This window comes from Python bivittatus, unplaced genomic scaffold, assembly GCF_059951505.1.
Source record: "Python bivittatus isolate LINGU-HERP-01145 unplaced genomic scaffold, Pbiv_v1 ctg000330_np1212, whole genome shotgun sequence".
NCBI lineage: Eukaryota > Metazoa > Chordata > Lepidosauria > Squamata > Pythonidae > Python > Python bivittatus.
This window is the reverse complement of record NW_028277058.1, coordinates 49681037-49698150: the sequence shown is the minus strand read 5'-3', so window position 1 is coordinate 49698150 and position 17114 is coordinate 49681037. Positions and strand designations below refer to the sequence as shown.

General features: G+C 39.1%; 1 protein-coding gene across 2 annotated transcripts in view; it reads right to left on the bottom strand.

The window, feature by feature from the left end:
- The window catches only part of ADIPOR2 (adiponectin receptor 2), a 38151-nt gene that overhangs the window by 4747 nt on the left and 16290 nt on the right, over positions 1-17114 (bottom strand). For both annotated transcript variants that reach the window (XM_007435022.3, XM_007435023.3), the window contains 4 exons: positions 5600-5716; positions 3761-3932; positions 2326-2512; positions 659-846 (listed from right to left, as the gene is read on the bottom strand). In XM_007435022.3, coding sequence (XP_007435084.1) covers positions 659-846; positions 2326-2512; positions 3761-3932; positions 5600-5716 — 664 coding nt within the window. The remainder of the gene's footprint in view (positions 1-658; positions 847-2325; positions 2513-3760; positions 3933-5599; positions 5717-17114) is intronic.

The window sequence follows — 17114 nt, the reverse complement described above, 5'->3', positions numbered from 1 at the left end:
AGGGGGAGCTTGATGAGAGGAGTTAGTGATGGACTGCGTGTGAAAGTTTAACTTGGTGCCAGGTTTTAAAGTTTGTGGTTTTAATAGATATATGTATTCTTAACTGTTGGTTGGGAGCCACCCAGAGTTTGATATAAGGTGGGTGGCTATATAAATGTTTGAAATAAATAAATAGTCTCACAAACAAGATGTTACATAATGGGCACAATTAGAACACACAATGCAGAAAAAAAACCTCTTGCGGCATTTCAGAGATTAATAGATTTATTATGGCCTAAATGTTTGTAAAAAGTAGTCAGTTTGACAGGAGTATCCTATTTTATCCACAGCTGGCAGATTTTTTTCACATAAAATAAACATTTCATATTTGGGGGTTTTGTTTTTGCTTTTTTTTTGTACATGGACACAAAATATATGACTAGTGAATAACAACACTTTATATATGTGTGAAGTGGCATTCACAGGCTGTAACAGATTTGTCTTTAAGATGTCACAAAGCCTTTTGCTACAGAAACAGAGATGTCTGGAATGTAATATTATGCAAATCTAAGTGACAATTGCATTATGTAATGTCAAAGGGCACAGCATCATTTATGCTAGGCTCAGTTCTTCATTCCAACTGTGATATATGTTGCAAAGACCATTCTAGAAATCTCACCTGCTCGTACTCCTCGATATTCAGGTGTTGCAAACCTATCCCATTGTGAAACTATAATAGCTGCAATGCCCAGGACACAGATCACAATCAAATAGATGAAGCAGGGCTGAGGGTTGCAGTAAAAAGAGTAGTAAAGCCACGGGACGAAGCTGCCCATTATAAGAAGAGCAATCCCAGAATAGTCCAGCCTAAGACAAGGGAGGAAAAAAGTCATTTGTAGAGAAATTCACATATTCTAGCATCTTGCATGCTCCTTGATTACATAGCTTTCATAGCACTGATGCACCTAACTTTATAACCAATAAGAATCATGCCTGCTCTCATCCATAACACGATTACATTCTGAAAACAAACTCTGAATACTGGTGAAAACTCTAAGAAAACAACTCTGGAGATCTATGTTCAAACTGGCTTGTAAACTTTAAATGTAAGAGAGATATATAGTCCTGTAGAGTCCTTGGGGTTCTCTGAGCTTGGCTGTTTTCTTGAAACATTTCATTACCTGACTAGGTAACATCTTCAGTGCTAGAAGGGAATGGGGTTTGCTCTCTATTTATATATAATGTTGGTGGGTTGTTTCTGAGGTGTTTCTGATGTATGGCAATGTTATCCGTTTCATACATCAGAAACATTTCAGAAACAATCAACAGACTATTACAATCATATGGCATCACCGTAGCACACAACCAACTAAAGCCCTCCAGAAAATCTTAAGTAAACCAAAAGACCCAATAGCCCAAGAAGGAAAAACAGGAGTCATCTACAATATACAGTGTAAGGACTGTAACAACCACTATGTAGGACAGACAGGCAGAAGACTAGCAGAGCATATCCATGAACACCAACTAACGGTCAGAAGACACAATGAAAATTCCTTAATCTCATAGCACATGGACAGACTTAACCATAGTTTCAACTGGGAAACTGTCAGTATCTTAGACGAAGCTAAATCCAAAAATGCGACGTATTCAGACTAGTCAGCCGTCAATAGGCACACAGAGATAAACAATATTTACACACTATTCAAAAGACAACAAAAAAGAAACAAAAAGGCGAGGACACCTCCTCACCAGCAATCAACACCCAGATAAGCAGGGATTAACACCAGGAGTGACACCAGACAAACAATCAAGCAGTAAACAACAGCCTAATCAAGGAACTACAAAGGGAAAAAAGACAACATCCCCACCAACAGGGCAAGCCACTGCATATAAACCAAGAGCAAATCCCACTAGCACTGAAGATGTTACCTAGTTGGGTAACAAAATGTTTGAAAGAAAACAACCAAGCTCAGGAACCAAAGGACTCTACAGTTTAACCCTGAGCTACATATATTCTCTTCTACTGGTAGATATATAGTCCATTGAACCCTGAAACAAAGTTTTTTGCAAGCCTTTCCAAACAGGAGACCTTCAGATATGCTAACCAGAACTGCTATTATCCACTGCCCAGGCTTGTGAAGGCTTCTTATGCTACTTCCCATCTAGCCCTAAGAAGCTCAGTACATACATTTTCAAAATGGTTTATATACATTGCCTAAGCAATCCATATTACCACATGCCAAATGAGCAAATTTATCCAATTTCTTCAGTCTTTCCCCCTGACCACACCTAAAAGGAGACAAGCATTGGATTTTTAAGCTCATACTTAATCATTATAATGCTTACTTGGAGAAGAGCCTAGAAACACCTTCTGAATGGCAGTAAACTGTGTGAAAAAGCCAAGAGAAGGAAAGGCAAAGGATGGCTCCTAAGAAGAACAATCCAACCACCACCTTCTCCTGCACGGGTGCTACGAAGGACATATTTGGCCGGAACATGTAAAAGATCCCCAAACACAGAAAGAACACACATCCTGGACAAAGAAAGACATGGTTGTTAGCCTTGACAAACTGTAATATGGACAAAGGGGGGTAACCACAAAATACTGCCTCTAAATCATCTACCTTATGATTGTGCATTTTCTAGCCAATGTTTGCTTTCAAGAGAATGATCTACTTTCCTGTTGGCTTATTTTCTGACAAGAGATAAAGATTTGTCAAAGTTATCCAATAAATTCATAGCAATGCTAACTGCTCTTTCCAGCTTTTCGAGTCTATCCTACTAGAGTTTCTTGTTTTTCCAACTAATACCTGCTTACAGTCCTCACCCCCTATTTCAAGGTTACTCCTGGTGCATGAAACATTTTAGCAGTATTATGAAAGTCCAGCAAAACAAGTGACCTGATACAAAGCTGGAATCAGGTTCAGCTTACTATAATTATGCATATTGAATCACATATGATCAGTGAGCCACTAAGGCTTGGGGCAGGCATACTTTGATCCAAGCATCCTGTCAAGTAAAATAGTTGTAATTTACATTCTTTACAAATGTCAGCAAATCAAGTTTTGTTCCAGATCAGTAGGATATACTGACTGCAATGGCAATTCAGGCTAATTGGTAGCTTCTCATAACATTAGTCCCAATCGCCAGGAAGCATGGGTAATTAAGCTACTTTCAAAGGCTCAACATTGCTATTAAGCAACCACAGAGAGTTGCAACAGATAATGTTGATCCGCATCACTGCAATTCAGACAGCCCATGTCAAAGCCTTGGGCCAGAAATCTTGATTTAGAAATTTGATGAATGCAAGATATCTTGATAAAAAAACAAACTTATATGCTGCAATGAACAATAATGACAGTTAAAAAGAACAACCACTGGTGTGGCATCATAACTCAAGCTTGTTAAAGGCACCATATAATGCATAGGTCGGATGGGTATCAATAGAGAAAGGTAAGATGATCTTAACTAAAATGATCATTTGAGAGAACAGGCGGTAGAGTGCAACCATTCACATGAATCTAGTAGATCAACAGCAACAATCTGGCAGGTCAACAGCAATCTTCAAATTGTTACCAGCCACAGGTGGCCAGGAGAATAGATTACAACTTGCTGGCTGAGCTGTACATATCAGAGTAATGGGTTCAAATCAATAGAAATTAATGCTGGACCAAAATAATTTATTCTAACAGAGTTGCAAAAATGGCATATTCCATTCCTTTCATCCCTATTCCAATATGAAAATTTTAAAAAAAACCTTTAACATTTTCATCAAGTGTACCTAGTAGATGTGTCCAGATGTTGCCTGTCTCTGTGTGTATTCTGAAAATGCTTTTAAAGCAAGCCCGGAAAGAGGGCATAGGTGGTCGGTGCCCATGCAACAGGTAGTCGTTGTCCTTTAACCAATCGGGCAAGACATCAAAGGGAATGACACGCCATCGGCCCTCCCATACCTAAAGGAAGTAATATGAAGTTACATTCTGGTTCATGGTGTGATGGAATAGGTCTGCTGAAAAATCCCTGCCACTACAGGAAAACTTCATATATGCTGTATCTATATATGTACATTTGATCTTCCACATGCAATTAGAAAACAGGTGTGATGGAATGGTTTGGTGAAGGCCGCATTTGGGGAGATAAGCATTTCCTCAGCCCCCAGCAGGAGTGTGGGAAGGTAAAGAGGGTGAGACTGGCACCACCCTAAGGAATTCACGGTGTTTGCTTGCTGGCTTGGGAAGTTTAGATTCAGTCTGGTGAGATTCCGTCTTGTGGTTGAAAGCTAATAAAAGCTACCGAACTAGACCTGTACTGTCTCGTGGAGTTCTTTGGGCTGAACCTGACAACAGGATGATTATGATTCCTCTCTAGTTAAGCTATATCAAAAGGAAGTGCTGTACAAGAGCAAGAATATAATTACCCTCAAAAGGCAGGCCTATTAGTCCACATGCTTCTATCATCTAATATTGCTCAAGGGCACAACGGTAGATGTTATGCAAATTTTGAAAATATTTCAACTAATTTCTTGAACCTATGCATAGTAATGTGCAATAACAATCAACCTGCTCTCACATGTGGCTATAATGTTGCTTAGTGTGAAATATTTTCCCACAGGGAAGTGTCCTTTCAGAATATCCATTCTGTAGGCGATAAAAGTAGGAATGAAAAAAGAAGCATGTATGTATCATCACATAACTCACTGGACTGCAAGCCTCTGTAATAGATCACCCTAGGAATATATAATGCATGAAGGCCATGACAATCTAATACATACAGTTTATTAAACAAACAGAAGAGTGGTTCCTAAACAGGAATCAAATATATATTTTTTAATAGTTTCAATACTGGATAAAAGAAAGAAGCAGTTTCTTCTGTCACATTTCTAAACTGGGATTACAGTTTAAAAGAATTTGTGTTGGGTAACCAGGTTGCTAGTCTCTCATTCCAATGATGCAGATAATGCAAAACAAGGCAAAAATCTTCTGTTAAGTTTTACTTCTGAAGTCAACCATAGTTGTCTAGTATTTAGGCTATTATATAGTATGAACTACTTCCTTTAAATAACTAAAGAAAAATCAAGATAAGCAATGCTCCCAGAATTATACAATAGATTTGCCCAGGATAGCAATTCAATAGAATCTGGATTTTATTTTTGCCTTAGATTGTGGAGACAATGAGGTTCCAATACAAAAGAGGCATATGGTAATCTGAAAACAAAGGTTTGCAAGGACTAAAAGAAAGAGTGTGGGGAAAAAAATGCGACCTTGTAAATTAAAGTCCTTTGACCCAGAAACACGTGAAGCACAGAGTATTATTCTGCTTGGACTTCCACAGATGTTTCTAAAAGGAGACTCAACAGTTGTACCATCATGTTTAATCCCACATTTCAACTTGTAATCCACATCATATTAAACTTTCTAATTTATCCAATTATGGAAGGCTTGAGATCTGAACATACACCCACCGAAACAGAAGTAACCACCAAGATGACAGCAGTTCTTGATGGCCACCCACTGTGACTTGCCTCTTTGTTGCCAGAAGTGCATGCACTGCTAGCCACAGGGCCTACCAACTGTGTAAAGCTTGCTAGCGCACGAGGCCCCTTTGCTTTACAGCACCTTACCTTGCATACAAATTCTTCCATTCTCTCCATTGCATGGTGGGCTTGGAGGAGAGGCAGCATTCCCATAAAGCCCTCATCTTCCTGAGTTGAACTGTCGTCCCCATCTTTGCCAGAATCCTGAAACAGAAAAATAATGCAGGATGGTAAGCAATGGCTTTATTTTCTAAATGACAAAACACAAGTGTAAAATATGAAGTCAGAAATACGAGTTCACACACAAATGCAAGAAGACTATCCTTTAAGACAGTTTTTCTGGGTACCTATTCCAAAGATGTTCTCTGGTTAGCTGTAACTGGGAGCAATGTGCCTCAGGAAACTGCTTTTGGCATGGATGGGGAAGTGTGAAGGAGAGAGGATGGCAGAATACAGCTGTCTCCTGCTGGGTGTACCTATCTCTTCCAGGGAAGAAATAAAAATCTTCAAAGCTACTTGTTTCCCAAAAGTTTAAATAAGAGCCCAGTACACAGCATGAATACAGTCTGCTAGTTCTTGCACTTGTACAAAATCCAATCACTGTTAACTAATTCATAAGTCCTTCTTATCAAGGAGCAAACAAGGTACAGGTGCCTCTTGCTTATAGGAATCCAATATTTGGCTACAACATTCTGGAATCATTTAAAAAAAATCTTAAAATTTTTAGACAGTTTGTTCTTGTCTAGTTCCAAGATACAGTAAAGCTGCCTGATGCTGAATTGGTCCATTTTGCTGTATTCTAACGGGCAAGGATCCTTGAAGTTGTAGAGGTCTTTTCTAATCAGAGACACTTCAGATAGAAATGTTGAATGCTGAGCCTTGATTCTTTTGCTTGCAAAGCGTAAGGTAATGGGCATCCCCACATTTAAGTATTTCTTCTTTTCAGTGTACAAAGTTACTTTAAAATCAACCCTCTTCCCTGCTAGCTAATGTCAGTAACTTATAATTGAATAAGCTGGCTCACATTTCAGGCTGATCCACAGAATATGCATATTCTGAAAGTCAGTTATCCACCACCTATAAATGGACTTTACAATGAATACTCTTTGTAGTATAGAATCAAGCTCTTCACCGCAAAGCAGATGGCACTACATATTTTCAAGGTCAATCAAGGGCAGACTTGCCTATAAACCCTCATTCAGCAGAATAAATAATTAAACTGGGATAAATTACCACAGAACAATAAAACATCTAGCTCTTTTCCCAAGATTTCTTAATGTCATTTTGACATTTAATCAGTTTTTCTTGCACAGGGTATTTAGAATTTCCTGCGGTTGTAAGGAACTGAAAGGACATTGCTTCGTTAATTATAACAAATTAAAAAAAAAGTTAATGTGCTATGAATTCAAAATTGCAAATTCAATTCAAAATTGCAAATATAAACCCTATGTGCTGCCAAAATACACCTAATGTCAGATCAGGAAGAACTGTTTTAACAGGTTCCTGTATTAGAGCATCACTGTACCACAGTTAGTTGCCAGATTAAACATTCGTAAAATGGGGAAAAGGGCACACATGAAGAGAAATTATAGAAAAAGTGAAATTAAAATATGAGTCTCCCCTTCCACATCTGTTGATATATAATTTGACTAAAGGTCTGAGGAAAAAGAAGCACATTTAAATATAATTAGGTGTAGTTCCCTGCTTTGGTTCCTTCATATCCTGTAAGAATGAACAGTATATGAAAAGAATAGAAAGAATGTAGAAAAACAGTGAAATAAGACAAGTAGGTTTTAAATGGCCATGGGATTAGGGTCATTGGTTTGTATTAGTCAAAGCCCTAAACAGCTCCACCTGTCCTTTTAATAGAGCCAGGTGTTAGAACACACATCACTTCCATGTAATTAGTATAAATCCTTAGACAACTCTCTTCTTAGCATCATTAATGACCCAGCACAATATACATACAACTTCAGAGAGTTTAATGTATGCTTTTATTTCAGGAAAGAAAATACTTCATAGCAAATTCCAAAAATATGACTTGAGACTATTATACATTCTACAATTACAGACTGGAACTTCCACAACACCGTATGTGATCCTTTGACTGTAGCAAATGATTTAAAATCTCAGAGAGGAGCTAGAGGAACTACAAGGAGGAGAGTATTGTGTAGGAAGCCTTCCATTTCCCCATGGACAGAAGGCTGCCTAAGCTGCAAATAAAACACTGGAAGTACTTTCATCAAAAGAAGCATCTCCTCACTTTACCCCGTTTGAAGCAAAAGTGGCTGGGAGTGTCGCTGTCTCTTCTGACTAGGATGGGGAAGACTGCTTTAGCCCTATCAAACATTTTGCTTAATGTGAAGGGGAATGCAGGGGTGCACCTACTGGCCCAAACCCTGTTTATGAAATCCCAGTTGCCCATAACTGTAAGCCTTCATGCCATTCATCTGGACTTCTGCACTGGGAAAATGTTAGCTACCTGCATTATCAAAAACAGTCATCCACACCCTAGTCATCCCATGAACAGACTACTGCATGGGCTCTACATGGGGCTATCCCTGAAGACTACTCAGAAGCTACAGCTGGTCCAGAATGCAGTGGTGCAGGCACCAATGGGCACCCCATGTTACGCTCATGTGTCACCCCTGCTTGGTGAGCTGCACTGGTTATTGGTTGGCTTCCGGGTGCAATTCAAGATTCTGGTAGCACCTATGAAGCCCTTCATGGTATAAGGTCCAGTTATTTGAGGGACCATTTATCTTCAATACTTTCTCTCCCCCCCCCCCAAGATGGGGCAGAGTGGACACACTCCAGGTCCCTTCAAATTATACAAGGAAATGTGCCTTCTCCATCACAGTGCCTTCTCTCTGAAATACAGCAGCATGTCCCAAGAGATCCATATGGCTCCTACCCTGTAGCTGTTCTACAAGTCTTTGAAAACCTGGATTTGCTCCCAGGCCTGGGGTTAAGGTTGTTGTCAAACTCTGTTAGTTTTCTTTTGATGTATTGGGTTGTTTATTCCAGACATACATGTGTTTTTTCTTTCATTTTATTGTTTCCTATTTTTGAGAGATAAACAGCCCGGAGTCATTAGGAGTCAGTTGGCCTCTAAATCCAATAAATAAATAAAATAATCCAAAGTAGATACAGAAAATAAAGGAGCTCAATAGGGAATGGAAATAAGCAAATTCAGATATGAAATCTTAATAGGCTAAATAGAGATGGCCCTATGATGCTTCCCATGGTGCATTTTCTCATTACCCTTTCTTAATAGCCCTATGAAGAGTGAGGAAAAAGAGCCCTGCAACTCCAAATGGTGGAAGTAGCAGCAAATTACAATGGTGGTTCCTCTCTCTTTTTCATCAATTAATAGATCTCTGTTCTGCCTTCTCAGGTGGTAGAGAATGAATGAACGGTTCTTGTGCCTCTGGTATAATGCACAGGCTTCAGCTCTCATTGAAATATTTCAGCTGACCTTGAAAATAAAGCAACTAGAAAGAAGCAAGCATGATTTTAGAGTTTATGGAAACACAGTTCTATGTACAATGAATCTACCTATATAGCTACAGTAATTCACATAAGGCAAAAATATTTTTTCACTTGCATCCAATTATCAGTATTTGTTAGGAGGATAATTAACCCAAATGGTCTTGCATTTACACCCTTTAACAGTCTGCAAGCTGCAGCAAGCTTTTCTATCAAGTAACTAGCACTTGTTTAAAAAAAATTAAAGAAGAATCGCTCAGCTGCAAACTCTGTACAGCTTTCCAGCTGAGAATACCTGCCTCACAAACACCATTCAAAAGCATTTCATCTCTTCTCTTTGGGTCTGACCTATGGAATTAGGCCATATTAAAATGCACATAAAGAGTATGGGAACATTCTCTTACCCATTTTAAAAAAGCTTCAAAAGGCTTTGAACTAGTTTTAAAAAGTAATAAAAATTGAAGTTTTAAGTTCTCACCTTCATACGTGGAAATCTATTTTGAGAGAGAGAGAGACAGATCTCGGCCATGAAGAAACTTACTCTTTATGGCATTAGTTAAAATGTTGCTGCCTCTTTTCACTCACTATTATTAACTTGGGTTAACAGCCTTACTGCAACAACATCAGGGATAAACCGCTGAGCTTCTCCTGTCCTCTTGGCCAACTACTGCCACTGCAATCCTGGGCAGTCTACTTCACAGAAGTGGGGAAGAGAAGCTTAACTGAAATGTTTCAAAACAGTGACCACATTATTTTGTAGTAACCTGATTCTGGATGGAAGCTGTTTGTCTAACTCATCACAAGGATATTTTGTGTAACTACCAGACAGCTGCGTAGGTGTGTTTTTGCTCTAAGGGCTCTGCAACCAGATTGCAATAGGGGCAAGTTGGGTAACATGCTCATGCCATCTGGATGCAGTTAATTATTATTCTAAACTCACACACAATAGAGCAAGACTTTTTGTCTTCTGAATTAAGTGTTCAAAGCTGCAATGATCTCTATACAGATCGTGAATTGCTGGTGTTCTAGATTTTGCAAATTTAAAATTTCAGCGAACATTTTAGGAGGTTCGGTACAAGGCAAGCAAACTACAGCAGTTAACATGTTTAAAGTTTGTAGAAATGAAGTGTGAGGGAAATGGCATTCTATTACTTAATGATATTGATGATGGCCATCAAAATAAATATGTCCAGGGCTAAACCCTAACATGACTCTACTGCAGGAGTAAGCAACCTGTAACACTCCAGATACTGCTGAACTACATCTTCAACATCTACAACCTTTGGTTATATCTTCTAGAGATGTTAGGAGCTGCAATCTAGCCACCTCTGGAGGAGCACAGGTAGGCTATCTTCTGTTCTGTACAACAGATACTTCTCTTGTCCTGAAAACTCCAAAATGTATGCAAGATGGAAAGAAAAGGAAAAGGAAAAGGGCTTAACAAAGCAGGAGAGGAGTGAAATGAGAGTGAAAAGATTAGCCAAGAATAAAACCTATATTAAGGCTATAATGGTCCAGAAAAACTTTGAAGAGGAAGGGCTGGCTTGAAAGGGTTATGTTTGCAGGTGAAGTCAAAAGCAGGAGCAAGAGACACACATAGAAGGGAATGGATGATAAGCTTATATGAAAACGTTAAGGGGTGGCAAGGTATTCCAGAAGAACTACACATTCACTGTTCATGTCAGATGTATATAAGGCTGTTTCCCTGTTATGTAAGTCAGCACTACCTATCCTGATATCCTCCATGTATACTGGACCTCTATTCCCGTTATCTCAGCATCCCCTTGTAGATGGGGGCTTAGCCCAGTGCAACTGAAGGGCACCAGGTCAAGAAAGGTTATAAATCAAACTGAAGTCTTAAGGGTCATTATCATGCAAAAAAAAAGTGCTAGTTTGCAGGGTGCTAATAATAAATCTTGGCGCAATATGGTTCATGGGGTCACGAAGAGTCGGACATGACTTAACGACTGAACAAAAAAAATAATAAATCTGGTAATCAAAGTATGCAAAGTATCTCCAAGATGCAGTCTTACATTCTTTAAGTGTAACAGATTGCATTTTATCAAAAGCTTTTGTACTACTTGTATTTGGTTTATCATGCTAACTCAGCTAATCCCCTGACATTTATCACTTTTTTTTTAATCATGAGTAAAATTATTACAGGTTCCAGGTTTTTCACTATTCCTTGCTGTCTAAAAACAATCTATATCGTTTAGGCTCAAATATGAATTGGTCCTCTAGCTTAAAAGATGCTTCAGTATAATGCTTTGTCTGTGTCTCAGCCACTTATATGTTTGCTGGGTTCAACGGCAACACAAGCAACGGCTGTGTAGTCAACTTATTTGGAGAATGACCAGGCATTCCAACACTAGGCAGAACTAAGAACTGCAGCTGCCGTAGAGATCCTCAAACATTTTCCTCCATCTCTTTTGTCCATATGCTAATTCGCAAAGCAGCTGTGCTTTGTGTGACAAGCTCCCTGGCATAAATTGGCTTTATGAAGCACAAGAGGAAAAAAAGTTTTAGGCAGGTGTGAAAAAATGCTGTAAAGTAAGAACGCTTTCAAAAATATATATTGTAATGGTTTATGTTTATCAATTTACAAAATGCAAAGTGAGCAAACAGAAGAGAAATCCAAATCAAATCAATATTTGGTGTGACCACCCTTTGCCTTCAAAACAGCATCAATTCTTCTGGGTACACTTGCACAGAGTTTTTGAAGGAACTCGGCAGGTAGGTTGTTCCAAACACCTTGGAGAACTAACCACAGATCTGTGGATGTAGGCTGCCTCAAATCCTTCTGTCTCTTCATGTAATCCCAGACAGACTTGATGATGTCGAGATCATGGCTCTGTGGGGGCCAAACCATCATTTCCAGGACTCCTTGTTCTTCTTTACACTGAAGATAGTTCTTAATGAGATTGCCTGTATGTTTGCGGTCGTTGTCCTGCTGCACAATAAATTTGGGGCCACACGCCTCCTTGATGGTATGGCATGAGGGCTAAGTCTCTGCCTGTATTTCTCAGCATTGAGGACACCATTGATCCTGACCAAATCTCCAACTCCATTTGCAGAAATACAGCCCCAAACTTGCAAGGAACCTCCACCATGCTTCACTCTTGCCTGCAGACACTCATTATTGCACCGCTCTCCAGCCCTTCGGTGAACAAACTGCCTCCTGCTATAGCCAAATATTTCAAATTTGGACTCATTAGTCCAGAGCACCTACTGCCATTTTTCTGCACCCCAGTTCCTATGTTTTCATGCATAGTTGAGTTGCTTGGCCTTGTTTCAATGTCAGAGGTATGGCTTTTTGGCCACAATTCTTCCATGAAGACCACTTCTGGCCAGACCTCTCCAGACAGTAGATGGGTATACCCAGGTCCCAGTGGTTTCCACCAGTTCTGTGCTGATGGCACTGCTGGACATCTTCTGATGTCAAAGGGAAGTAAGCATGTTGTGTCTTTCATCTGCTGCATTAAGTTTCCTTGGCCAACCACTGCATCTACAGTCCTCAACATTGCCCATTTCTTTGTGCTTCTTCAAAAGAGCTTGAACAGCACATCTTGAAACCCCAGTTTGCTTTGAAATTTTTGTCTGGGAGAGACCTTGCTGATGCAGTATAACTACCTTGTGTCTTGTTGCTGTGCTAAGTCTTGCCATGGTGTATGACCTGTGACATGAAACTGTTTTCCACCACCTCACCTTAGTAGCAGAGTTTGACTGTTCCTCACCCAGTTTTAAGCCTCCTACACAGCTGTTTCTGTTTCACTTAATGACTGTGTTTCAACCTACATATGAAATTGATGATCATTAGCACCTGATTGGTATAATTGGTTAATCATACACCTGACTCTAATCCTACAAATCCCTGACTTTGTGCAAGTGTACAAAGTGTGCAAGTGTAAGAATTGATGCTGGTTTGAAGCCAAAGGGTAGTCACACCAAATAGTGATTTGATTTAGATTTCTCTACTGGTTGCTCACTTTGCATTTTGTAAATTGATAACGCTCATCCTTGCTATAATATGTACTAGTTTCCAAGAAACTTAGACATTTATGAGGGTTGTATAAAAAGGTGTCTTTTGTCTACCAGCAGAATACATCTGACTGACAGAATGAATTCTCTTCAGCATTCCTCAATTATAGACACTGCAGGAAGAGAACTATGTTAATTTATGGTGGCCAAAAATTAAGAAGGGATCTGGTAGCACCTTTTCCAGCTAACAAATTTTGTTAAAAGGTATAAGCTTTTGTGAGCGTCAGCTTCCTTCCCGAAGCAACTCTACAGAGTTAGGGATTTTCCAGTACACATTTGTGAGGGGCACAAAGAAAGAGAAGGAAAATCTTGTTATGTTTTAGGGTTTGTCTTGAATGTTTGTCATTCCTTGCAAAAAAAAAAAATTAAAAAATCAGAAATTAAATCAGAACATGATGAGGAAGAATTGGTATGTAAAGCTTAAAGACAGTGAAGCAAAATAACTCTATAAGCATCTACAAAATGTTAAGATGTTGCAGAAATGAAAAAATGGTTAAACACTGGTTGTCTAAACTTTAACATGCAGCTTTTCCTCACCAAAACTAAAAAAGTAAGTTTTTGTGCATTTAAGAAAAAAATCTAAATATTTTATCATTTAATATTTGAGCTTAATTTTCCTTCGTTACTGTTGTTTGTTTCTCCTCTTCCTTCCTTCCTATTTTTATTCTGCTGTAACTAAAAAGCACTTTTTTTAAAAAAAAAACTTTCAAAGCAGGCTTACTGACAGATCCTTTCCAAAAGGTCAAACAGCTGAATTCAGAAGTCACCAAGGCCTGGGTTGTCTAACAAATGTTCCAGCTGGGCTTTTGCCATGAAGATGAGTCAAGTGCTATGGTTCGTTATTCTCCATGCAGTACCAAAGGCCTCAGCGCAACGGATCCAAAATTTCACAGTTACGCTTCTAGGCCACACACTAGAAATGCACAGAACACCACAGATGCAGGCCTTTTAGACAAAACCCACCATCAATCAAGAGCAAAAGGCCAGGGTAGCTGGAAAAAAATGAGAAGAAAACAGCCTTTTGTTCCTTTTTGCCACTGGAGGATTATAAGAAAAAAGGAGAGAGTCAAGTGCAGGTTTTCAGAGCTGTACATAAAAAGCCCATTCATCAGGTGATAAAAGTCACATGCATTTGATTGTGCCAGTTAAACAAAATCACAGTAAGAGGCATTTGTTCAAGAAATATCAGGAACTGAAGAACAGCAGGGGAAACAAAGACACTCCAACCATTCAAAGAGCAAAGGGCAGACGGAGATAAAGGCAATAAGGAAGGACAGACAGTTCCAACACAGAGGAGAAAGCAGCAATATTGATGGGTGAAAACTTGAATATTTATTTATTTTACAACGTCTATAGCCCAACCCAATCCACATGGGTTCTGGGCAGTGAGCAATGTAATTTCAAATGTGTCACAATGCAAACTAAAAAATGAAAGCATACATCTGCATAAGAAGGTATCTAGCCAAAACTGACAGGCCTAAACATACTGTTTTCCAGTAGTTATTTAGATCTACTGCTATTTATACATGGTATATCTTTAAACATCCATTGTGGTAGAAAAACTAATACCATTCTCAATACATTACACACCAGCATTTTTCAAACTTGGCAACTTTAAGGTGTGTGGACTGCAACTCCCAGAATTCCCCAGCCAGCATGCTGGCTGGGGAATTCTGGGAGTTGAAGTCCACACACCTTAAAGTTACCAATTTTGAAAAATGCTGTTATACGCAATTCTCCCCTTCCCCCTTCCAGAATACATATTACCTAGCAAGTCTTACCAATTAAAAAAAATTAAGCACACACAGAGATTACTGCAAACTTCAAAGCAGTGGTTTATCCAGTTAAAAAGGAAAACCAAATATATAAGTTGTACCTAATGGAACTTCATGTTTCGAGATGTCATGAATAAATGGTGTTTCCTTTTTAAAAGCATTTGCTAAAGCATCTAAACATTAAAAGAAAAATCTCTAGTAAGTCTGCAGAAATAGTCCAATAAAACAGCTTTACCATCATGTCTGAAAGAACTAGTGTGGCAATGCGTCAAAATCACTAAGAGATTCAGCACTACAGAAGGTTTTAGAAAATGGATCTGCTGCCCTCTTTATGAACATATATTTTCTATAAACACATTCAGTACTAGTTTTTGTACTTTTACTCATTTGCTCCTGTTTATAGCCAAACAAAAGTTCTTGATACAAATGGGGACAGGGAAATATCTGCGCTACATATTTTCCAAATAAACAGCTTATTTTTATAGGACAGGACCGATCTGGGCTAAATTCCATTTATAGCAGCTCACTAACACTGCGCTATAGTTCCATTAGTAGTAGCCATTTTGAGATGCATAATTTATCTAGCAGTGCACTTTAGGGTATAAAGTCTGTATGCAGAACTATGAATTTGAACTGTCTGAAGCCAGCTAGAAACATTTCCTTCTCTCCATGATTACCCAAAGGAACTCTTTTTTTTCCTCTTTCTAAGTGACTTTTAAAGTAGATAATCTGCCGTATCTTGAAAAAGACAGAGGCTTGTGGCACTAATGCAAAACCAGTCACCAGGTCCTATAATTTCCTCTGATGATGTGGATGGAAGTAGAATTCTCCCTCAACCACAACTTTGCTTTGACCTATGCTCTGCTACTCTCCAGACAATTGCATTTTGTCCTTTCCTGACTTATGATGTCCCATCTGAATCCATATTGAAAACATACACTTTCTTTGTAGGTACAAAAGGAGAAGCTCCGGAGCAGCAACACATGACTTTGGAGAAGAGAGCATAATCTAACTTGCATGACTCACAGTAGTTTCTGAGTCTGAGGTAGCTTCTCCACTCACTTCCTGCTTCCCTCCCATGTATACTCGTTGGCTCTCTTTTGCAGGAAGATGAAAGTGGGTGTCCTGTTTTTTTACCCTGGCCCTGTCTGGTTTTCTCGTGTAAGAGAACCAAATACTGTCAATACCCTTTCCGTCTTGTAACTGTGTGAACACTCAGATGATAAGCAAACATTAAACAGAATGCACGGACTGTCCCATTGAGAGCAGGAAAATAAAGAGAAAGGGACCTATGTGAATTTTTGATTTGATAGAATCTCTTGTTTGCCACTTTTCCTGTAGGGTTTCAAACCCTCTTGGGTTTGAAGAACCTTTCTGAAGTTCTTCAAAACTTCAAGTGTAAGAGCAATTTGCAGAAACACTTGAGATGAGCCAGTATAACCTAGCGAGGTTGTTCAGTGCTTGCTGTGCTCTGGCAGTGAAAAGAATACATGGATGGCATAGCGGGCTGAAAGCAAAGTCACGTTCTTATAGTCATACGTATATATGACACTGGCTCAGTCTCTGCAGGTTATGTACAGGTGCATGTTCTCTCCCTCCTCCAGACACTCATGCTCAGAATTTCTGCATTCCTTAGCCTCAACTCCTTCTTTATCACATTGCCAACAAGAGTACTCACACAAGCTACAGCTAAAAGAGGGAAGTGAATATTGCATAAGCTCTGATCAGAGGACAGTGTCACTAATGGCATGTTTAGGACAGTTGTACCATCCTACGTTTCAGATAACTGATGCAACAGAGAGGCAGAGAGGAGAAACTGTTTAAAGAAGGAATCTTTAATAACTCACCTTATTAAATTACAAGGAATAGGATTGCCTTTGGCATTGTAGAATTAGAAGGCATTTGTATTAAAATGCTGAAACTCTAGCTTGGCAACTACAATTTTATTTTTCCCACAGCACTGTCCCAAAGTCATCCAGTGAACTTATGAGGATGGATTTGAACATGGGTCTCCTCAGTGCCAGTCCAAAACTACACTGTCTCTCAATTTACTAGAGAATAGCCCTCAGTGAACTTAAACAGATTTAGTCCCAAACAGAAATGTACAGGATTGTATTCCAAAACCTGATCAGTATCAATACTGCAGATGCTTTGATACTTTGAGTGTTCTTACAATGTTTGGGGGAGGGTGTTCCAAATGGTATGACATATATTCTGCACATTACACTCTTGGCAAAAATCCCAAATCTTCCCATGGGCCCCAAAACTTTGCAGATTATTGAACACTATGATGTTAGAAG